Source organism: Phoca vitulina, unplaced genomic scaffold, assembly GCF_004348235.1.
Source record: "Phoca vitulina isolate PV1807 unplaced genomic scaffold, GSC_HSeal_1.0 scaffold54, whole genome shotgun sequence".
In the NCBI taxonomy this organism is placed as follows: Eukaryota; Metazoa; Chordata; class Mammalia; order Carnivora; family Phocidae; genus Phoca; species Phoca vitulina.
This window is the reverse complement of record NW_022589757.1, coordinates 3,563,083-3,588,821: the sequence shown is the minus strand read 5'-3', so window position 1 is coordinate 3,588,821 and position 25,739 is coordinate 3,563,083. Positions and strand designations below refer to the sequence as shown.

At 37.8% G+C, this 25,739-nt stretch overlaps 1 protein-coding gene across 6 annotated transcripts in view; it reads right to left on the bottom strand.

Moving 5' to 3' along the window:
* AKT3 (AKT serine/threonine kinase 3) overlaps positions 1 to 25,739 on the bottom strand; it is a 303,411-nt gene that overhangs the window by 47,205 nt on the left and 230,467 nt on the right. For all 6 annotated transcript variants that reach the window (XM_032389383.1, XM_032389380.1, XM_032389385.1 and 3 more), the window contains 3 exons: positions 21,743 to 21,865; positions 13,494 to 13,622; positions 1,914 to 2,128 (listed from right to left, as the gene is read on the bottom strand). In XM_032389383.1, the coding sequence (XP_032245274.1) occupies positions 1,914 to 2,128; positions 13,494 to 13,622; positions 21,743 to 21,865 (467 nt within the window). The remainder of the gene's footprint in view (positions 1 to 1,913; positions 2,129 to 13,493; positions 13,623 to 21,742; positions 21,866 to 25,739) is intronic.

Here is a 25,739-nt window from a genome sequence, read left to right as displayed (position 1 = left end):
CAGAGCTTCTTTGTCTCGCTCATCCTCGCATTCCCGATATTTTAATGCAACAGTGGAGGGGCTTGACATATCCACCTTAAATGAAAACGGCAAATCATTGAAAATACCCTATCTTCCCTTTAGATAATACCAACCTCTGGATGGACAAACCTTCAGGAGTTGTCCTACACATCAGCCCACTAACATTCTAGAAATTTACCTCACATTTACTCAACAATTATTAAGTATCTACTATGTGCTATCCCCCCGCCCCGGCCCCCGGGGGGGGGGGGCGGGTGGGGATAGGAAAATGAATGAGACACAGACATGAGAACCACAAATACCAGTTTGTTCTACCAGCTACTTATAGAGGGAACCATAAGGGAAAGGGCTGTCAGAGTTACCTGAAGGAGTCATGAAAGGATGGGCTAAAAATTCACTGCCCTTGAAATCCAAGCCAAATATTAGATCCCAAAATCAAGTAGATAAAATGGAAATCCTAGCTCTGTTTAAAGATCACCTATCACCAAGTGCTGTCTGTTACATTAATTATGAAATAATCACACTAAAAATGGAACACATTTCACAACCTGAACCAACTGAGAAGTGGGTGCACTGCAAATCAGATACAGGAGAAATACCAATAGGCACCAAGAAAGTTGATTACTCTTATTCCACAGGAATTTTCTGTAGGATAAATCACTTAACCCTCTCCGGGCCTGTTTTGTCCTCATTCAAATATAAATGAGAATAATATCTACTTATCAACTCTACAAGGCCACAGAAACAGCAAAGGGGACAACAGATATGCAAATGCCCTGAAAAAGAACACTTGAAATCATTCTACAAATACAAGGTAAGCTCCCCATTACCAGGATCATAAAACACATTTCTGAAAGGTTCTTCAAGAAGCAAAAGGATGGTGTCTCTTTTATTATGTTTGCTTATTTCTGCTGAAAGTAAAATCATGCTTCTTATAAATTTAGAAGCTACAAGTGTGTGATGGAAACCATTTCTAAGGTAAACAAAACCCATATTTTAGGATTCATTTATTCCTTCCTGCATTAATTCAGTCTGTCAACAAATACATAATGAGCAGCAACCCAAAACAGAACTTTGCAAAAACACATTAGGGAAGATTTGACAATAAAATCTTGAAATCTATCCTCAAGATACTTAGTATCTAAGTGATTTTTAGAGCAATGCTGGCTGGCCTATACGTCTACAGGAAAGGTTAGCTATGTGCACATCTACACAAACGAGAGATTCAGGGACGTTTTTACATTAATAGTCATTTCATACGTGGCTTACAAATTGTATGTGTAGATGAATATAGAAACATGAACAAAGAATACTACAGTTCACTGATTAAGTAAGCAAAGGGCTGTAGGATTCTTCAGGTCACAGTTGTAGCTACAAAAGAAATACAAAGTGTGTAAAGGTATTTTGCCATTAATCCTCTCAGCCACACAAGGAAAAGCGTATCTTCAAATGGCAAACAAAAAAAAGTAGTTGGATGTGTTAACACAGGTTGGGATGAGAGGATAGTACAGAGCCCAGTCTATCTTTTTTATTATGTAAATTAGCATAAATATAAAGACCCAGAGACTGAAAGGAAAAAAAAAAAAGGGATACTTCTATCCCCACAATAGCAAGTACCAGGGCAATTAAGAAATTGTTCACTCACAATATGGATATGAAAACCCTCAAAATCCTTATTTGGCAAAATCTGCATAAGGTTTCCAAGTCAGGAAAGAGTTGAAGAAATTTTTACAATGTTCTGTATTATGCAGTTAAAAATAAGTCAGTATTTCAGTGGGAAGATGTCTACACCAAATACACTGCTCCTTGGAGTTAGTTATATTTGGATTAATCTCCATATCACAATCTACCCACACTCGTCCATAGCCCATAGAGTGTTATTTGTGGCTTACCGTTTATTTGGATCCTTTATCAAGAGCCCTGAAAGCAGTGATTTTGCATCTGAAGAGAGTGTTCGAGGAAATTTAATGTCTTCCATTAGTATTAGTTCAAAAAGTTTCTCATGATCCTGGTTGTAGAAAGGTAGCCTCCCACACATCATCTCATACATGACGACCCCCAGGCCCCACCAATCCACAGCTCGGCCATAGTCATTGTCTTCTAACACCTAAGAGGGAAACCAGCAAAAAGATTCGTTATTACACATGAACTTTTAGAGCAGTCTTTACCAGATGTACGATTCTTACATCAAAGTGAATCCTAACTTGCAAAGCCTAGGTAGGCTACTCTCACATCTTGACATTTAAACTAGAAAGCATCCCACAAAAGATATGAATCACACCAGATATGTGAAATGTTCAATCCGTGTCCCAAAGTGGCCAGTATACCATAAAGGGCCACGTGGCACATTCCAAGTGAGTGATGACTAAGGCTCAAGCAAAAATGGTTTGTGTATCTGCACATTTTCTCATAGGCCTACTTAATTTTTCACTCTGGTTTCACTAATGTGGACTTCAAGTAACTTGGAGGGAAGTCGTGCTGACTGAGCATAAGGAACCATGGAGAAAAACTGAGGAACTTGAGTCAAACTGGGAGGACAGGAGTCATGTACGCAGAGTCATATAGACAGGTTTAGGGCACGGCGAGCATGACAATCAAGCTGGAAACTTCTGGAGGGCCCCTGCATGTTTAAACTCTTTAAGGAAATAGTCAATAAAGTGAATATAAAGATTTACTGTTTGGGGTGTGTCCAAAGCTTTAGTACCTCACAATAAAATTTCTGTTAAACACAAACACCAAAAATCACAGCGCAGTATCTCTCTGGTATATGCCCTTAAATTTATTTCCCAAAATACATTCTGTGCAAAATAAATTTTGAAAGAAAAGATAGGACAGTATCAGTTAGGCTATGTTAGAAACACCTATTCAAATCAGGGCATAATAATTCAGCATTTGTCTCAGGAAAATGTTGATTTGTACCTTCTTATTAGGTATGTTCCTCATCCAATGCAATTTTCTTCACTTATTTGGATCTTCCAATATTTTTTTAAAGATTTTATTTATTTATTTGAGAGACAGAGAGACAAAGAGAGCACAAGCAGGGGTTGGGGCAGAAGGAGAAGGAGAGAGAATCTCAAAAGCAGACTCCTAGCTGTGTGTGGAGCCCGACACAGGACTCGATCCCAGGACCCTGAGATCACAACCTGAGGCGAAGGCAGACGCTTAACTAACAGCCACCCAGGCGCCCCAGGATCTTTCAGTATTTTATTTTAAATTACTATATCTGAATAATCTTAAAGCCTACTTTATCTGATTCTCTTAGCTTTGGGACAAATAGAGAAAGAAAACCAATTAAAAAAATCTTGTAACTGATTACATAAGAATTTGATACAGAAAAAAGTGGTGCACATGTTCCAAACTTTCTTAGTTTGAGTTAAGTAAATAAGTTGTTGAAGATTACTCCTATGTGACTTTTATTTAAAATTTACCAATAATTTCATAGAATTGACATGGTATGTTTGACAGTTAGACCATGATTACCTATCAATGCTATGAAAGGCACTTGGTAGACAGGGTATTTATATGCATGGAGAATGTAATTTTGAGAAAAAACTATGTTACTTAAAGATTATTTCAGCAGTTTTTTTCAAATGTTATGAGAAGATTTTTACTTCGGTTGTATCCAGTCCCAAGATGACATAGGAACTGCATTAGCAAGATATCAACACAAGTCCAGTTCCTATGTTTTTCCAAAAAATCTTTTGTAGAGTAACAAACTAAGCAAAATATTTTGGGGAAGAACAACAAATTCTAGTTTTTGTCTTTGGCTAAAAATATTTCAGATTTCTACTTGTTCGAAATGAGCAATGTAAGAACACACAGAAAACAAGAAATAACCTAAAGAAGCAGAAAGAATTCGGCTTGTGTACCTATTACTTCAGTGAAAGAAAACGCTGTACGTATGATTTTTAAATACCAGTGACTTTTGATTGTTCAAGAATCTATCTCCTGTCCAATTAGTAGAATGGACTGTTTTTGGGCCTGATCTAATAGATCCAGGATTTCACCTAATGACAAACAATTTTAAAATCTAAGTAACCTTTTACTCAATTCCTACAACACCAACAAAACAGTGGCACGCGCAAAAAAGAGCCAAATGTGGTTTTTAACCTCTTTTTTTCATAAAACCATAAAAAGCATAAAAGCTGGATTAACTGCTTCCCGAACCCACATTTCACCAGCCGGGTTCTCATCCCCAGCTGGTAAAACTGGCAATCCTTTATTTTTGTTTAAATACCTGGTTTGCAGCCAGAAGGGAAAGTGAGTACATAAAAAAAAAAAAGGGTTTTATTTTTGAAAAGAAATAAGCAACTGAAAAATAAAACTGCATTGTAAAAATATCTGTTTGATAAAATAAATTTTTTATTTCGCTTTGTAAAATGAACACTGATTCTCAAAATAAGTGGTTTTGCTTCTGAACATACGCACTTTAATGAATATATAGATACATCACATTGCAATTAGAACTGTTTGCTGTATTATTTGAACTGAACAAATCTGATTTGATATATTGTATCTTATCGACACCTGAAGTCCAGCAATGCTGAGGAGAAAAAAACCCTAAAAACCCAGCCAGCCCTCTTAATCTAAGAGTCTTTGTTCTCAATTAAAAAGAAAGATTTCTGTTCAACTCCCACCTCCAAACAGCTGGAAGATGAAATATACAAGAAATAAAAAGAAAAGCGATTATAATATTTTACATGTGGATACAGAATATAAAACATGTTGCCACTGTTCAGACAATATCCCTTCTCTCTCCCTAAATCTAAATTATCTCAAAACACAATACTTCCAAAGGCTCTAGAAATTCCAGAGTGAAATTAAAATCCACAGCCTCTTTTATATTATTTTCTAAAGACAATTTTCCTCCCTTACTCAAAGCACATATTTTCCCCCAAATTACAGTAACATACAAAATTTACATTCCTTAACCTAAGAGTTGCAATTCCTTCTGACTACCTCTGGTGACTTTTTTTTTTTCCTAGAAAAAGGCTAATTTACTTGCTGGTTATCAGGAGGGCTGATCCAAAAGGTGCGATTATCGGTAACACAGAGGCACAGCATGGCAAAGTGCATTTCAACTCCAACCACTCGCCTTATCATATAATTTGGATATAAATGCAGATCAAAATCTGCTCCTAGAGAAATAATCCACTGAAAGACTTCTGAAGGATTAAAGAAAGTGTCTCTTTTCCACAGAATCACTGTTACTAATGTTTACAACTGAACTCAAGGTTTCAATACGAATGCAGACACTTGGTATTTCCTTTGCACCCTATTGTCTCTGTCACCACAGATGTAGCTTTACTTTGTAACTACATTTAATGCAAAAGAGAGACATAAAGGACAAGAGGTGATCTGGAACACCAGAAGTAATGTAAATATTCAACAATGATAAGAGGTCACAGTAACTCAATATCCAAACAGAACACAAATGCTGGGAAACAAGGCTTAGTTTCCATTTTTCAACCAGGAGCCAGAGAGTGCTTCACTTTCTGATATAATAAAACCGGTTTCAAGGAGGTCACAGCAGGTATCCATTACCATTAAATATTCTGGTAACATTTGGTTAATATTTGGTAATAGTTGATGCAGATGCTTCTGTTAAATAAAAATCAGCATAAGTAGCTCTTGAATGGTTACTAATTTCAAGGATGATAATAATAAACTATGAATTTTAAAATGATATCATCAGTTAAAGTTCCCAATATAAATATTTATTTGGCGAATGGGTACTTTCAAAAACCATATTCACTCCAGTGTTCTCTTACCAACTGGGATTTACCGGAAGGTTGAAGGAACACCTTTCTCGGCTTGGCCGCCAGGCCATACAATGCACCCAAGGCAAGCAATTATAAGGAGGGGATGTATGCCCCGGAGTGGCTTGCTGCTCAATCAATAATCCAGACAGAACAGATGGGGGAAAAAATTAAACATCCAAACAAACTGTCTGCACACCTATGTTGTGAAAGTAAACTGCGAACTTGGATGAACCAATTTACCATTAATTCAAAAAAGAATTTTTTTTTCCTGGTAACCTTGTATTTCAGGTAACGGATATGTGTGTGTTTTCTATGTAAACATACGTTTCTATACTTTATCATTTATGGAAATCCTTTACATATTCTCCACATCCTAGGAATCTGCTTAAAAAAAAAAAAAAAGACCTGTTAAGTCTTCCAATCCAGATTCTAAAATGTAGTGCAGCTTTAGAAGTCTGTATTTCATGGGAATTACGAATTCCACGGTTTCTTGGTATTTTCTTCATGGATATTTATTTTATACCCGGTTCTCAAGCGCTCTGTTAATTCTTAAGAGACTGAGGGTAAAGGCCATTTGCTGTGAAGGAGCAGGGCTGTAGGCTTTATGGATGCTTCCTTGCGTGTCCACGCAAGGTCGGCTCACAGCGTCCTCTCGAAAGCAGCCCCTGGATGCAGCAGGCAGCTCGCCTGAGCGAGAGGAGCACTACACAGGTGCAACGCACTTACGCACATCTGCCCAGGGAGTTCACTACTTCCGTCCGATCCCAGAGCAACAGCCATAGAGGGGTTTCAGGAAACTGGGCCTTTCTCACCCAAAAGGTGACAGCCATTGTGAAATACTACAGGTCATCAGTAGCGTGCGCCCAGCGGGCACTGAGTTTTGTCTCTGTTCTCATGCTTCAGAGAATTTCAAATTAAATTCTGGGCTTAACCTAGAATCATTCCAAAGCACGGAATGCAACTATTCCTGCTGTTAAAGCCGAAAGAGCACACAACACCGAAAAGAACTTTAGGTGAGAACTAGGGGCTGCAGGAACTCACAGGCCTCTAAGGAAGTAGGAGCCACAACTTAGCGACACCCAGAGACAGTGAAGGTTGAACTAGAAATATTATTTTCATTCATATTTAAGTAATACCCAATTTGGGGAGAAAGTGGGATGATTTTTACTATTACCCAGAAACAGTATAAATAGCAAGCCAACTCATGACAGTTACAGGCCCTTAAGTCTCCTTATACATGAGCGGACAACCTCTACCCAAACTAATCACTGTGCTCCTTCACTTAATTTCCCCCTTAATATTGATGGATCCTCCTTTTTGGAGCCATTCAGGAGGATAAAGGTTTTCAAAAAGGCCTTAAGAGGATGAGTGTTACATGAATTATTAACAAATAAAATATGAGGGATGCACACAGTTTTAGAAGGGCTACTAAAACTTTTTAGTTTTACAAAATGCTTAGGCATTTGAAGACTTAGTTTCACAATCTGTTAGAAGCGGTAGAATTTTGTCCGAGGGTTAAGCGAACTGTAACTGTGTGCTCCTATTTTTACCTGCAGAGTAAATGTGCAAACACATGCTAACCTTGGACTCATTCATTTGTCTTAGCTCTAACGACAATATCAACAGAGCCCAGGAAATGATGCCTTTTACATCTCTTCTTTGTTGCCTTGAAGATAAATACATACAATTCCATGTCATACATTTAAATCGAGTTGGGTTCTAAATGCCCCCCCCACCCCATCTGCACTACTCGTTGTCAGCAACTACATTTACCCTGAATCTGTGGATGCTCCCAGCTTATTCTGAAGAAGTAACTGCATATCTCTGGCTTTAAATTTACATGAAATTTAACGTCCATTTGTGCTACTCCCTCTACGGCACCACGAGAACTTCGAGCAAATCTTTTTCTCAAAGTCGTCGGCAAAATATCTGGTCTCTTTCAGATATTTTCAAATTATACGTTATATGAGAGATAATAAAGGTAGCAGGCTTCAGAAGACAAGCGAATAAAATGACAGCAAGTGAATGTTTTCTAAGAGTGAGGATCTGAAAACGAAGAACACATCAAACAATGCAACTTTAGCCACTAGAAAAAAACCTTTTACACTTACATGAAATCAAATTATGTATATATTTTTTTTCTGAATAGCAACCACAACTCAGTACTATGCATTTTCCAACAGCCAAGCCATTTTTCTGCAATCTTTTTGTTAGTTCTAACTTGATTATCAAATAATTTTTATTTTTACACTATTACAGAAGTGCATTTCTCTAGGTTTCCAAAACCACCTTATTCAACCTTCCCCATCTGTCACCATCTGCTTCTTTTTAGCATGTACTTTTTGTGTGATCACATAAGCATGTGAAAAATAACTAACATTCAGATGATTATCTGCTGGTACATTTGAGGACTGGGCATAATAAAAGTGAACTGCCAAAACGTACTTAACACTTTTAATTTTGTTGGGTCTTGCATGTAAGCTACATTTGATTTTCAAACTGTTTTACAGTTGGAAAGTTGATCAGGTACTGCTAACTCAAGAGCAAAGCTGAGGCTAAATAATTAGCACTGCATAAGATGGTTTGGATTCAATGAGAGCCAAGTCAAATAATAAAATTTAACAGTAAGATTTTATATGTGATTTCCAATTTCTTTTTGAATTTCTACGTGGAAAATATAGTATCAATTTAAAAAACAAAATTCTCTCGAAATATCTTACCGTCCATAATGTATGGCAGGTAAGGTTTCTTTCTAATATAAGAGCAAAAACACATTCATTTAAAACCATAGATACAAATGCATTTTTAGAGATGTAGGATACTAAATGCGTACTTTATATGCCTGCTAGCACTGTGTCTCTCCAACCTCTTAAAAAAAGACATGATTTTTTTTCCTTTACCAATAAATATCTCTAATTCTTTACCAAAAGAGGTAAGAGAACAAATACTTGTAAATACTCTTTTTCCAAGAAATGGCATTTTTATACTTTAAGAGTCATCTTTCCCGGTGTTCTATGCTACAAGAAGAAACTTAAGCTTACTTAAAATTTGTCTTTAACACCAGCTATGAGTCTGACATGTCGGACAGTTAACAATCGGTTTTGACCTGATCCCTAAGTCTTTTTTGAAGTATCTTTTCATAGCCTTCATGGATCTTTAAGGAGCAGAGCATTTCTGCCAGGTGAAGGCAAAGTAAAAGGCAGAGGGTGACCACTGCTAGAAGAGACACAGGAGGCCTGAGCTCTCTCCACAGTGTGTAAACAAGTCTTGTGTACGAAGAGACAATGCTGACAATGAGCCACTCACAAGAGAAGCAGTGATCCGGAATGTATTGCAGGTCTGATAAGCAACTATGACTTACATACCATGGAGAAAAGTCTAGCATTGATGATGGAATGTACTAGAAATTTCAAGGTTCAAGGAAAGTGAGAGACACCATCTCAAGGGCTCTTGCCCACCCCTCTGACTCTGATCATGTTCATCTGATCACATTATTGCCTTGTTCTCAATTCCAAAGTGACTTTCCTTTATCCAGAGATCAAAGCTAAACTCCTTTGCATTTCAGTCCCCATCTCTGTGTCCAGCCCCCTGTCTTCCTGCTCCCTGTTCACTGCCACTGGGCCCTCCCAGCAGGCTGACACACCCTTCCTTCTCCTCCCACGACCCTGGGCACAACTCCAGGAAAGGAATTATTTTCTTGCACAGTAATGATTGTTTTCTGTCTCTTATCACCCTGGTAAACAGCAAGCTACTTGAGGACAAAAACCATTTCTTACTATCTTTGTATTCCCAGCCCCTGACACAACACATGACCCCTAATAAATACTCTGTAAGTATCTCCTGAGCGAACGAGAATGTTCTTCAGTGAAATGGTCCGCATCGGAGACCGGAGAAAGGGACTTAAAATTCTTGTTCTTAAAAGTAAGAGTAAACACATTCAAAGTTACCCCTATTTAACAAAAATTCCATGATTGACACAAATACTTAAAATGAAAGAATTTAAATTGCATGAGAAGTGAGCGGTTTCAGGAATTGTCATCCCCAAATGGTAACGACAGTGATAGAAAAAAGAGGGGTTGAGACCGTAATTATGGATCAACACACATCAGCTATGGGTACAGAAAATGCTGTTAAAGACCAGACGTCTGCAATATTAAAAAAAAAAAAAAAAGGTACACAGAAATGTTTCTTACTTCTTTTTAAAAAGAAATCGATAATTTCTTGGGAATTGTAAAGTTTCACTTTAGAAACAACTGGACCCTTCTTGCATGAAACTCTTGGTTTTGTTCTTCAGCTGATGATATAAACATGTAAAACAGTATCTTTGTCTCTTAGATCATCTGCTTCTGAATGAAATGAGATGTGTTTATCTTCTTCAGAAATAATTTCCCTAATTGTGACACAACTAATTTTGTTATTCTCAATACAGGATGGCATCATCTGTGGCCAAGGATCGCAGGGGTTACTTGAATTCCAGAGAAACAAAGGATTTGTTTTTCATGACATTCACAAATACAACCTATTCTAGAAAATATGATCTCATATTTGAATAAATAAGGAAGTGTTCCGAAAATTTTACTTAATTCGCCACAAAAATGGGAGGATCTTAAACTCCAGATTTTATAACAGAGAAAATAATATTGTTGGCAGCCTTCAAGAAAATATTTGGAAATTTATTGTATTTCAAATTATTAGCCCTTATTTATAATAACACAACATTCTTGAAATGTAAATTTACTCTCTAATTGAAAAAAAAAAAACCCATTATAATAACAAACTGGTATGAGTTACTACATGTATAGGGAATGCTAGGGTTCTCGATATATTCCTACTTCTTAATTTAATTACCTTTTCCTTTTGAGCATTTATAAAGCATTCACCTTAAAAATGACAATTATTTACATCTATAAGTGGTCTTGAAATTGTGGTTTTGGGGCCATAATACATGTAGTTAAAAAAGGAAGAGTGGCCTGTATAAGATGGACCTAGTTAGACTCCTGATCCTCTCTCCGACAAATCCCTGTGGTGTACAGACTCCATTAAAAAGAAGTTCTGATCCTCAGTCCCCTCAGCTTTAAAAAAACCATCAGGGAGGGGCGCCTGGGTGGCTCAGTCGTTAAGCGTCTGCCTTCAGCTCAGGTCATGATCCCAGGGTCCTGGGATCGAGCCCCGCATCGGGCTCCCTGCTCGGCCAGGAGCCTGCTTCTCCCTCTCCCACTCCGCCTGCTTGTGTTCCCTCTCTAGCTGTCTCTCTCTCTCTCTCTCTCTGTCAAATAAATAAAATAAAATCTTTAAAAAAAAAAAAAAAAAAAAACCATCAGGGATGCTATCGCAAAAGGTCATTCCAAACATGCAGCGCACATACACAGCAGATGTTCAATAAGCTAATATCCATCCATCAAAGATCAACGCCTCCCTATTTGGCTCCAGCCACACCAACCTTCTCAGAGTATGAGGGAGGAACTGGGCTCGTTCCTGCCTCAGGGTTTTACACTAACTGCTCTCCGTGTCTGGAAAGCTCATCCCGTCCACTTCCGCAATAGCTGCCTCCTTCTTAGCATTCAGCTGTCTGGTCGACCACCACTTCCCCGCGCATCCTGCCCATAGAAGACCGTATCTTCCAAAGACAGCTGCAACAGTATCTCCTGTCTCCCATGGTCTCCTACGACGGGGAAGGGGGAGTCAACGTCACTACCTCTTCAACTGGTGTTGGCTCGGAATGCCTAACCAGGAAGCCTATGACAGAGACGATGTGTGGTTCCTGGAACCAGGCCATAGAAGGAGACACATGCACGAGTGTTCGCAGCAGCATTACAGCCCAAACTGGAAGCGAACCAAATGTCCGTCGACTGCTGAATGGATAAACAAAATGTGGCATATCCATACAATGGAATATTATTTGGCCATTAAAAGGAATGAAGTACCAAGAAAATGCTAAAAACATGGATGAATCTTGAAAACCTACAACGTGAAAGAAGCCAGACACAATCAGCCCCCTATTATAGGACTCCATTGATAGGAAATGTCCAGAAGAGGTACACCTGTAGAGACAGAAAGTGGATCGTGGCTGCCTGGGGGGAGAGGAGCTAATGGGTATGGGTTGTGTTGTCGGAGTGATGAAAATACTCTGGAATTAGATGGTGCTGACAGTCACACAACTCTGTGAACATAAAAACCACTGCTGAATGTTATAGTAGGTGGCCTGAACTCCAGTAAAGTTATTACAAATATACTATGAAAAGGACTTTGCAAAAAACTAATAAAACATTTCTTAACGGTTTACTAGGTGAACAACAATAACAACAAAACCTAACAAAACAAAACAAAACAAAACAAGGGGAAACAGCCTGTGACTCGTTCCTCAGGACATTCACTTGTGGAACCCAAGGCCGAAGAGGTCTGGACCACCTGGTGAGGCTGAGGCTCTCAGTGAAGGCTCCAGGTGACGGCCTGTCAGGGTAGCGGCGGGCAGGAGCACCGACTGTCAGATGAGTGAGGATGCTTCCTCGCACCAGCCTCCAGCCACAGTCACCCCGCTGCTGTGAAGTCCTTCTGGTTGAGGCCCCACATGCTGTGGGGCAGAGATAAGCCACCCCTGTTGTCCCCTGACTATTCTTGACTCTGAACCAGAGAGCACATAAAATGCTTGTTTTTCACCATTAGGATTTGGAGTGCTTTGTTACAAGGCCATAGTAATTTGAACTCTATCTAAAATAGCCACCACACCACACCCTTCCCTTTATCCAGCTTTATTTTTCTCCCTGGGCCTCCTAGTCATTAGATGACATTAGGGTATTTACTTATTTTTATTGTTTCACTCCAGAGAGCGGGGTCTTTTGTGTCTTGCTTCTGTAACCACATCACCCAGACAAATACCCAATACATAGGAGATATGTAATATATATTTGTTGAATAAACAAATTCACGAATTATTATGGAACCCTCAGCATGGGGAGGTCACTGGTTGGGACTTGCTTTGGCATGAATTCCAAGATGTAGCTACTGTCCTTTCATTACCTTTCCCTATAAAATACTTTCCAATAATGAAATATGGAAATCCACAACACTGCGAATGTCAATTATCATTGTTTCTTTGTTTTGAAGGAAAATCCACGATAGCTTATAAAACTGCAAACATTCCTGCTGATGCTATTCAATTACCTGATTTTAATAAATGAATCAAAATGGGCATAATCAAGAAATAAAATGTATGTGGCCAAAACATAAAAATTGACTTACTCTACTGAAGTTAGCACCTTTGTGCTCATAAAATATAATTGCTACATATTTTTGCTCTATAATCCCATGCTAAACAAGTGAGAGCAAAATAGATGTGATTCGTGTTGGTGGAATTTAAGAAACAAAACAAACGAGCAAAGGGAAAAAAAGAGAGAAAGGCAAACCAAGAAACAAACTCTTAACTCTAGAGAACACACTGGTGGTCACCAGAGGGGAGGTGGGTGGGGGGATGGGCGAAATAGGTGACGGGGATTAGTAAGAGTCCACTTATCATGATGAGCACTGAGTAATGTACGGAAATGTTGAATCACTATATTATATACCTGAAATTGACATAACACTGCATGTTAACTATACTGGAATTAAAAATAAGACATAGTAGATACTGCAATGTTTTTTAATGCTAAATGGTTTACTTTGCAAAACATATGGCCATATTAGATTTTTCCTCCGAATGAAAGCATAGCCTACCTCTGGTGCCAGATATTCTGGTGTGCCACAGAATGTCTTCATGGTGGCTGCATCTGTGATCCCTTCTTTGCAAAGTCCAAAATCTGTAATTTTTATGTGGCCATCTTTATCCAGCATTAAATTCTCCAACTGTGTAGTAAGAAAAATGACATTTGTTTTATAGTTTTCAAAAATAGGAAAATACTGTTTTGAAAAATTATTGAATGCTGAGTAAGGTATTTTGGAAAGAGGACACAGCTGTAGTTAATAGAACTTGCAGCACTTACAAACCCTATAGCTTCCTAACTCATGTGTAAAAAGAAATATGTTTTATCAAATACTTCACGATGATAAAATTATTGATTTTTAAACCAATGGGAGTAAGAGCCATTATTGTGTAAGCTCTGAGAACTAAAACCTAAATAACTTTTCAAAGCAAACAGCAATCCTTTTTTTTTTCTTAATAAATTGTGATCTAAACAATCCCAAAGAGACGAGCATCTTCTTCTAGATATATACAGATGGTTTGCAACAATTGCTCTTGGGAATCTATTGCTATTATAAAATATTCACTTACAGAAATGTTTTTTGGTGGTTGTTGTAAATCAAACCTAAATCTTATTTTGTAAGGTAAGGCGATATCCTCTTTTGAAGATCTTTGTAATAAAGAAATACCAACCCTTTTAAACATAAAAAGAAAAAGAATATCAAAGTCAAACATTCAACAGTTAATGAAAATATATAGCACAAATATTATAAAACTGGAATCTCTTTGAACCCGTTAATTCAAAAACACCAAAGAGAATTTTAAAGATTTAACCAAGTATCAAGATCATTTGCCTCAAGTGAAAATTATAAAATGTAAGAGGGAAAGGAATTTGTGCAATATTAATGCAATTAAAAATAGCAACAATAACTGATCTTTTCCTCCCAATGTGAACCCAACCTTATGATTATCATCACACAAAAATACATATGAGGTCTAGCTTGTGATCCTATAGCCTTATATAGACAAGGCTCCTAAGCTTGCTCAGTCATCTAGATGTAACCTGAAGGTACATACAAGAAACACATACAGAAGAAACACATGTGAAAAATGTATTAGCAGGAAAAATGACAATTAGCTTATTTAAGGAGTGAAGACTTATTCTCCTTCATGTGATGACATATGACAGTGCTTACCTGAACTTTGAAGTCAATATCAATTTCAAAACAGAACTCCATATAAGAATATAAACAGATATCAATCATAGAAAATGTGATAGTATACTCTGTCACAGTATCCAAAGTCTTATACACAAGAAACCAAATACAGTTAAGGAAATAATGCTCACTGAAGGAAAGATGAGAACAGACCTAAGTCTCTGGGTACAGTACTGGCTGAACTAAATGCTCAGTACATGTCTCATGAACTGTAGAGACTTCGGTGAAGTGAGTTTTTCACTGGTCTACAGGAAGGTGAACAAACCCTAAATATATTTTGAACCTTTCAAAAATAGAAGTTCTTTTATTTTATCTAAATTCAGATATCATGCATCTTCCTTATGCTCCTCTACTAACTGGAACTTAAAAATCAAGCCTAATTTACACAGATGGCAACAGGGCCTGAATACTGAAACCAGTCAGAAACATCAAGAAAGACTCTCTCTGTCTACTTCCCTTTCTTCCGATCACCACTCCCTGCTTTGTTCTTTCTTTTCTTTATGCTTTTGGTTTTCTATCCTTTTTCCTTCTCTTTCAAAAATACCCTCCTCTTCTCTCTCTACTGAGAAGTATATACCGGGAGAGTCTACTATTTTGTTGAATGAAAATATAAATGCCCTGCTTTCTTCATTTTAAAAAATATGCATATTGTTTTAATATATGAATATTATCATATAAAAAACAAAACCAAATTAAATTCTTAACATGCTGAAAGGTCTTTTAAAAATATTTAGTAAATCTCTTTTATTAACATAATACATAAAAATTCTTATAAAAACTTCAAATAATACATAATAGTACTGAAGAGAATGTCAATGTGCCGTCTATAGTCCATTCCATTCCCGCTCCTGTCTGTGTCGGGAGTATGTTATGTCACTCCTCTCTATAAGCTTTATATGCATTGGAAAGTATTCATGGAAACATGATAGCATGCACCATTTCTCTACATTTTGACAAGGCTATCTGGAAGCGAATGGAGACAGAAGTTTTTAAAAAAACACTGTTTTTTAATACCAAAAAGTGTGTATATTTTTTAAAATCCCGATTTGCACCTTGTTCTCTAGCCTCCTATCTCAGCTCTAAGATGCCAGGGGTTGAGGGATGAGGAAGGAACTGAGACGCAGGATAGAGTTGGAAAAAGGAACAGGGTGAACATGACCAAGAGTCTCAGTCTGCCCACAACTGAGGGGGTTTCCCAGGACACAGGACTTACAAGTTCCGTAACTGGGGAAGTCTGGGGCAAACCAGGACAGTTGGTCTTCCTACTTGTTTTATAAATATGGAGTCAAGTCAGAGAACGCATATATCAACTCAAGCTTTGCCCTTACTCACTGTGTGCCTTTGGGCATGTTGTTGATCTCTGTGTCTCTCAACTTCGTCTATGAAACAGAGGTAAATAACAGTAGCATCCAACGTGATTGCTTTGAGAATTAGAGATACTGAATGCGGAACTTTACACACCGCACACATTTAATAAATGTACTGATCATTTATTAAACGTGGAGAACTTAATGGCTGAATTATAAGTTATCACAATGGTGTGTGCTCTTCGAGGAAAGTTCAGGAACGGAACTTACTGAGAACTAAAACCTAAATAACTTTTCAAAGCAAACAGCAATCCTTTTTTTTTTTTCTTAATAAATTGTGATCTAAACAATCCCAAAGAGATGAGCATCTTTGAGCAGCTCAGTGACTTTGTTAAAAATACTGTCAATATGCAATAATTTCTATTGACTAAAATAACAAAACACAAATACTTCATAATTTTTGAGCCAGTTTTTTCATGGTGTCCACCTTCTCCCATCATTTATTTTTGCTCTCTGCACATCCTGAAATGTCATTTTACTGAGCGCGACTGACAAAAACAACTTATTCATCAAAAAGAATCAACAATAGTCAGAGATGTATCACTTTACAGAAAGGATATCCCCAAACCTACTCTTGTATAAGGATAAATCGGGGGTAACTAAATATCCAGTCTTGTTTAAAAATAAGTAATAATTCAACACAGATGCAAAACAAAGTTTCTGTAAAATGTTAAGAACCATCAGCGTTGTGATTAACGAATGTGGAAGATGCACAGGATCATCTGGAAGTCTTTTCAAGGCGGATCAATGGCTTAGATCGGATCAAAACCACCTGGAAATCACTTCCTCTGTGCATTTAACACTAAAGGAGATTTAGTCACACATTCTGTGTCAAGGAGAAATTAAAACATTTACGAATGATCTCTCCTTGGTTCTCTTTCCTCAATTTCATGGCTGTCCTTCTTGCTTAGGTTGGCTGCAAAGTGCACAACGCACAGTGTCACTGACTGCTCAGGTACTCTCCATTTATAAATTCCAAATCCATCTGTTTTTACCTCCAAACAATCTTAGTTTCCAAGACTGAGAGCAGGCATTATGCTTATGCTCCATGGATGCATCCACTGGCAAAAGCCACGACGAAGTCAAATAGGAGGTTTGAAAGAAAAGATTATATATTAAAAATTCGAGTGATGCTTACTCTCTGTCCAGTTAGAGGGGGTTGCTTTCTAACAGTTCATTCTTTGAGAAGAGAGAAAATATTAGACCTATACCTCACAGAGTTCCCATAAAAAAAGGCAACATTTTCCCCCAGCAGAAGCGGACAGCCGTTACCTGATAGGTCTTGATTCAGTGTATATACAAAAAAAATATAGTAGATTTTGACATCTTTTTTCCCTCTGTGCTTTGTGGACAAGAAATCAGAGCAAGAAAGTACTATGCTCCTTCTTGTTCATGCTGGTGCCCCCACCCCCCATAGAATTAAACTCTAAAAATCCTTGCTGTCTTTAATACAGTGCTTCTCAGCACTTCACAGTACAATACAAAATGAAATGTGTAGGGCGTAAGCAGGATCAGCAGATGGGCTGCTTGAAGCCAGAACTGACTGGCCCAGAGGTGCCATGGCTCAGGCTCACCTGTAACCCATTTGTGGTGCACAGGCTGGGAAGCTTTGCTCTGATGTACGCCAGGCTGGCTAAGCTGGCTAAGTTTTGTATACTCTCTAATATTCTAATATAGACACACATTCTAGTGTCTCGCTACCATATGTATCTCTTAGGTATCATTTCATTTAAATGGCTGACACCGTGATTCAACAAAGGAACGAAAACAGCAGTTCCTAAGGGCTCTGAGGGCTGTCGGAGCAGGTATGAACGATCCCCTTCACTCACTCTTAACGCCCCATTTTGGCTCAGTTACAACAAACCCAATGTTCGGTACCCAGACTGCCTCCGGCCCGAGAATGAAGTCAGGAATCTGTCCTCTGCATATTGCATTCTCAGGTTTAGGGCTACCAAAGTGCCAACATGTCATACAAGTTAACCTGCAGGACCTTAATGACCCTGAAGTTAAGAGTGTGGAAATACTGAAGGAAAACACGTCTCCACTTTCAACTTGCCTGAGCTAGAAAAGGATTCATAATGTACAATGGCGGAGACCCCAGTAAGGTGGCCAGGCTGCTTAAGAACTAGACTACACATAAGGAATGCAGCCCAATAGTACAATATAATTTTAGAGGGTGAAGGGGTTCTTAATAGCAGTGGCTTAAAATTTTTATAGAAGAGGGAATCCAGGGTGATTGGTTAGAAGTGGTAGCTGGGGGATGAGTCTCGAGACTTGGTAGGTAAAGCAACAAGAACTCTGCTCTCGGTTAGACTGCAAGCTTATCTGGGGCGAGCGTTAGAGAGCTGATGAAGACTGAAAAGATTCTCAGCCCATCCTTTTGTGCTGGCACAGAGACCTGGAAATTACCTAAATCTATTTGTTGGTTTCTCATGTTAATAATGTAAATGGTTACATTAACCATTAAACTCTCTAGGCAGAAAACAAGATTAGATGAATCACCAATAGAATGTACTAGCGATTTATGTATGATTTTCTGCCCCTTGCCCTGTTATAAACTCTCGGAGAAGTTAATTCTTCAAGAATTCCAGTATCCTTATATGCACTTTTGCATATGTCCCTATTCAGCCTAATCTGTACTTGGATGGCACGGCCTTTGAAAAGAAAGCTTTCACTTGCAAAGTAAGAACTAAGCAGAAAGGAAGATTTTAACATATTTTACATTACTGCCGAAATCTTAAAAGAGATTTCTTCAAATTTTGACGCTATCATGAAGATATACCAGTTTTTCCTAATTAATCACAAGGAATCTGGGTCCTTACTAAAACAGAATTTCGTATTATGACATATATTGATAAACTAAGCAAACTTACTTTTAGAAGTGTAACAAAGTGTAATCATTTATCTGCTGCTATGAACACCAACTTATTAGGAACTATGAATTGATAAAATATCTTAAATTAACTTGCACATGAAGTAAGGCTTTCCCTCCAATGATAAATGGGGCGTCAGCAAATAGGTACAGATTTCCTTGAGAGGCACAGCTATGACAGGCATCTCAAATGGATTTGCGTTTGAATAAACATAAGGTCATTAGTAAGGAGATGATCAAGACAAATCTGAGCCTGATCAATTAAAGTGGGTACCTAAATCAGTTTTTGATGATGCCGTTTTTAATGTATCTGGTGTAAATATATTTAAAACATCCATTCTCTTATCTTTGGCAGCTTTATCCGAATTTTAGATTTACAAAGATCTCCCAGAGCTACTCCAATGCATTCCCTCCCCCACGCAGATCTCATTTCAACTCTAGAAAGGCAGAAGGGTGTAAGGAGCAGGACACTGGGCCTGGAGCTAGGATTCATGGTTTCCATAATCTTGACCATGTCACCAACTTAGTCCTGGACTTCAAGTAAGTCACCTGCTAGGCTTCTAGGTTTCCATGACCTCACCTGTCAAGTACAGACCAACTTGAAATATCGACGATCCCACCTACAGGATTGCATTCTATTATGCAAAATCCTGTGCGCTACGGATACAAATAACACTTGTATGAATTTGAATGCTTGGCTTTTAACATTCATGTATTCTTGTTGGTGTATATTCGTGTGGCTTCTGTCCTGTGTTATATATTTACTTGGGCCTTAGGTTAAAAAAAATAAACTTAAGAGAGCAGAGACCACCTAATTGTCTAGTAAAGTCAGTGGTCTATGCATATGGTAACTACATGGACTGGTATTTATACATACTGCTGTTTAAGAATTTTGGTCATCAGAAAGGACAGGGCAATGAAACTCCTACTAAATGCACTTTGATATACCAACATGTTGATTCATTTAAGAAGAAATGATTAACAAAGACTACTGACTGACCAAGACCATCCCCATTATATCATTCCTTAATCAGGGCTGGCAATCAAATGGGCATTCTTCCCCTTGTTTCTTTAGGTTAATAGTTCCTACTTTCAGCCTAAGCATTTTGAATATGTTACTGAATACCTCCAAATTATTCTCATTTCCTTAAATCTAAGAAACCCCTTTTTAAAACTACAAGTAGGACCCATAAAATGTAACACTTCACGCTTGGGGAGAGCAGCCTCCGAGAAGAGCTAACTATTTCTAAGTAAGTTTGGAAATGCCATGTAACTTACTAAGTTTCATCATTCCATATAACTATTTTCTTTAAAAAACATCTAGATTCAAGACATGTAAACATCATCGGATTATTTGGCCACACAGACATCAACTACAGAGGCTTAATTCTGTCACATTCCTGGTTATAAAGACTTCAAGCTAAATATAATCATACTGTTGATCTGGATTCATCTCCGGTGCACTTTGGCATTTGGACGGCTGCTCTTCCCTGATCTAGGTGGTTCAGAGTTGCATAGTTCATTTTTCCTAAATATAGTATTTATAGCTTCTTTTAAACTTTAACGCATAACATGCTATACAAACAAACATACTATAAATTTCATTGTCAGCGTAGAGAATAATACTTTGCGAGGGGGTTATGCCCTAAGGTCATTCACAGCATAAAGGTACATGATAAGAACACCCTAGAGAGAACCTAGACAAGTGCTTAGACAGATAACTTAGGAACCACAGGCATTTAAAAGGAGTGAGGTGGGAGTGAGGAGATAAGTGTGATTTCTTTTAGAGTATATAGATGTGTTTCATACAGATGGGATTTCATAAAAGACTTCTATTTCTCCAAATCAAATCATACATTAAATGAACTAATAGTTAATAAATTCAGCAACTCTGTATCAAATCTTAGTAAGTCAAGATTGCTATATGATTTACTTTTTACAAAAGTAAGATAGTCACATCTAGAATGTGTTCAAAACGTGCCATGGAACACATTTCCATATCGTGGTCAATCTCATTCAACAGTGTCACGAGCACTGCCACTGCCTTTCATGAGCTACTCCAGGGCTCAGCAAACTATGGCCCATGAGCGAAACCGAGCCTACTGCTCGTTTTTGTAAACAAAGTTTTATCAGAACACAGCCAGCCACACTCAAGCACCTACTGCCCTGCAGGAGCGGGACGGAGCAGGTGCAGAAGCGACAATGGGCAGCAAAGCCCATTGAAAGTATGTCAGTCCCTGAGCTGTTCCAAGCGTCTCATCAGGAAGGAACTCAGAGAAGTCAAGTCACTATTGCCTATAAAACAATATGGTGCTTTTTGAAATGGAAACTAAATGAATTAATAAAAGGCTATATTAAAATGCTCCAGGTATTTAAACCCATCACAAAGTGAAGACAAAAATCAAATTAAATATTTCCCCCCAATAAATATCTTATGTATGATAAAAGTTTCTCCATTATACATCATAGCGTCGATGGTAGGATGTAATAATGAAACCTACTTTAGAATGTCCCTGGCAAAGTCACTTGGCTCTTAATTGAATGTTTACCATTACTCAAAAATTTCCAGAAAAATAAAACTATTATTGGTAGGTCAGAGCAGTCAAGCAGAAATTATGGCGCACGTCAGAAACTCAGACATAAAGGAACTATGTACATATCAGTGAATGGAATTCCTGTCAAATGCGATGAACTACATTCTTAAACAGAGTGCTTCTTTTTTCCCAACTAAATCTGCTTTTCTCCAAACTGTGTAACTTTGTAATTACTTTGTGTTTGTCCCTATAGTCTCTGCAAAAACAAATTTTGATTACTTTTTTTTTTTTTACCTTGAGATCACGGTACACAATCTTTCCGGAATGTAGATAGTCCAAAGCAGAGACAATTTCTGCACCATAGAAACGTGTGCGGTCCTCGGAGAACACCCGCTCTCTCGACAAATGGAAAAACAGCTGCAGGGTAAACAGCAGGGACAGGATTGTAATAATTACTGATTTAGTGGGGGAAATTAACACAAACATGAAACACCTCCCATCACCATATTGTGATGATAGATGGTGCGCTCTCAGTGGGCACTGAGCACTTTTACACAGCTGCTGCTTATCTTCTCCAGGTTTCCAAGGGGAGACTGCGAGCTGTTAAATCAGCATTTTAATCAATATACCAATCTTGTTGAAGGCATTCTGCTTGCTACCCATTTAACCTTCACTTACAGAGGAAAAAAGTACGCATCATCAGATTGCATTTCCCCCTTGCTATACTGTTGCTTCACTCTTTCAAGGATGAGGCATTGAGACATGATTAAAATAAATATACACAACAGAGATGTAATATTTCTACTTAATTATTTGATTTACATTTGATTTCAAAGAAAGGACTGCTGATTTGCTAAAACTGATGGATGTGAGCTTGTTATATTCTACAACCGTCCTTGCCTCCTCAGATCCCTAGAAATGTTTTCAAAGTTTCAATCAATGTTTTCTACAATGACAAATCATAAGGCTTCAAGTTTTCACTTTAGTAATGGCCAAAAGGGACTGAGAAGCTCCTGTTATTTCCTCTTATAGTTCTACTTCAGTAATAACCACAACACAAACCTCCCCTCATATAATCATTTAAACCACATGCTCTTTCACTTCTATTCATCACCTATAGGACAGACCACTCTGCAGTCAACAGGCATTTCCTGGGAGCTCACTGTGTCCACACACCCAACTCTCCATTTAGGCCAGCTCCTCATTTACGGAACTGCCTATCTCATCTCAGTTCAACAACGCATATGGGGAAGGAGCAGGTTCCAGGCACTATGATTTGACTTCCAATGTACTATCTCACTGTATTAAGAAATCCGCCAAGAACAATGGAAGACTGTTGACAGTGCTGATACACTGCTAGGTATCACAGTAGGTACCCAATACACGTCTGTGGTTAAAGAAATGAACCAATCAATCGGTGTATCCTTGACTACAAGACCACAAATTAACTACACCTTCACATGGATTATGGACTCTTAGCGCTCCGACAAGTGTGTAAGAATGACGGTTAACCAAGATTTGTTCCTCACACACCAAATCATAATTTAGGCAACATAAAATAGATTTCTACTGACAGATTTCTTCCCTGTTTTCCACCTACACTGAAGAGTCTATCATTATTTTAAGATCTATTTTATGCATAACCGATTGTCACATAAAGAGCAGGAGGGAATATGACTTAACAATTGCCAAAAAAGACTGGCTTAACATTAGTTATAGAAAAACTAAAATACTTGGCAGATAGTCTCTAAACTCTAATGCTCTCTACTATCTTGTCATATTTTATCAAATCTAAGATGTTCTTGATTGGAACTCCATCATCATTTTAAGTTAATAGTAAGAAACAAAAAAAGTTGTCAATTAAAGCTATAATAAACCATCAAATATCAAAGGCATTCTGACTGCAGAAATGTTAAATATGTCTTACAAATGATCCAATATAGTATGCCAAAAATCAAACCAATGCATACAATTACTCAGGGATATTTCTTAAAATTCACTCATTTTATACAGGCAGATATAATATTCTTAATGCATTACCATTCAAATGAGGATGAGAAGTAGAAAGAAGCATAGATCATCAGTAAAACCATTCTGAAAAATTTCTGGGTCAGAATAATTTCTGCCATGCTTTATTCAAAATATCACTAACTTGGATGAAGGAACCCCTGTGATCTCTAAGTAGATTTATGACAATCTTCTAATGGGGTGAAAATATAAACAATATTTCTAAATTTTATAAAAATAATGTCAAGCCTACTACTTACTCATCTACTCTATAAAAGACATAGATAGAGCCTCCCTAAATCAATATAATACATGCAGGCTTCTAGATCTTTATTTAGACCATATTCTTCAATTTGTCTCCCAGCCAAGTTCTATAAAAATATCAGCTAAAAAAATGATACTTAAGGAGAAGAACTCTATTTCTCAATCTGCTGTCCTCTGATGTCTACCCCTGTTACCTTACAGAACTGATTCTTGCTAAGATAACCAAGAATCTCTTAATTGCCAAATCCAATGATTTATTTATAGTCTGCACTTCTTCCTGGTCTGCACCTGAGGACATTGGCTCTTGGCTTCCTCCTTGAACATGTTCCTTGGCTTTGGTGATTCAGCTCTCTCCTGATTTTCTCCCTAACTCTCTGGATATTCCTTCTCAGTTTCTACCTTGGCTTTGAACCAACTTCCCATTTAGTGAGCATTAATTATTTTAAAGTCACTGTACTGGGCACTAGGAAGAGAAAAAGATGGCATACAGATTAGAGAAATCATATAAAAAAATAAAAGACTAAAACACAAGGGAAAAGGGGGAAAGGACATAGACAAGTAAAATGAGAGGAATGCAAATGAATACAGTTCATGAAAATATGCCACCTTATAATAATCAATGAAGGCAAGATAAAAACATAAATGAGACAATTTAGCATATCCAGAAATAGCATTTCAGTGAAAGTGTTGGGAGATGAGTATCTTTATACACTGGTAGCTGGGATGTAAGCAGATAACAGAAACTCTTCACAGGGCAAATGGCAATAGATACTAAAAGTACCATAGTTCTTCTTCTAGAAATTTCCTTTTTAAAAAAGGAAATGCAGGGGCACCTGGGTGGCTCAGTTGGTTAAGCGACTGCCTTCGGCTCAGGTCATGATCCTGGAGTCCCTGGATCGAGTCCCGCATCGGGCTCCCTGCTCGGCAGGGAGTCTGCTTCTCCCTCTGACCCTCCCCCCTCTCATGTGCTTGCTCTCTCTCATTCTCTCTCTCTCAAATAAATAAATAAAAAATCTTTAAAAAAAAAAAAAAGGAAATGCAGAAGTCTTCTATGAAAGGATATTCTCTGTAGCAGTATATATGAAAACAATGCAAACACAGCCTTCATACTATGTTGAAAAATAAAGTTAGATTTTCATCTAATACTTCATCAAAATAAATTTCTGATGTAACTCATAGTTAAATATAAAATATTCAACTAATTGAAAAACTAGAAAATAAGGATAAAAAGTTCATGGGACCAGGCTTACCCTCTTGCCCTATACAACTGGGCAAAAACACATAAAACAGAAAAATGGTAACTGGGAAAAGTATATAACAGAATTCTCTTAAGATATTGGACAACAGGCAGTGCAGGACCAAGATCTTTGTGAAGAGAGAAACAAATGAGTGAGCCCTAAAGCCACCAGACTTCTGTCCAAGGGCACTTTGTGGAACACATTACCAGCAGGAAAGGATTGATCCCAAGCATAACTCAGAGGTCTCACTGTTGGAGAGTGAAGAGCAGATTTTGAGTAGGATGAGGTAGATGGCATTTGCAGGACAGAACGAACACCAGTGAGGAAGAAGCTACCAAAATCTGCATAGTCGAGTCTGCTGCAGAGTACGAGAAATGCGTGCATAAGGTTAAACTCTGCGAGAACAAGCAGAGAAGGAATGGAGGTCTGTATGCCAAATAATTCCCGGAGCTCGCTCAGAGTTGAGAGACATTCAATTTCTAACCAGTAAGAACAGTGTCATTACCGAATAACCAGTAGACATTTCAAAACAGTCAAAGTTAAACCCACAAAAGCTAACAAATACGGAGAAGACAACAAAATCCAGGCATTCATGTAAAATTCCGATGATCTGGTATCCATCAACAATTACTAGACATAAGGAGATGCAGGAAATATGACGCATAACCAAGAGAAAAATCAGTCTTTAGAAAGACCTTAAGAACAGCAGGGATGATGAAGTTAACAGACTGACTTAAAAACAGCATATGAACAGAAAGAAGAGATAAAGGAAAATAGAAGTA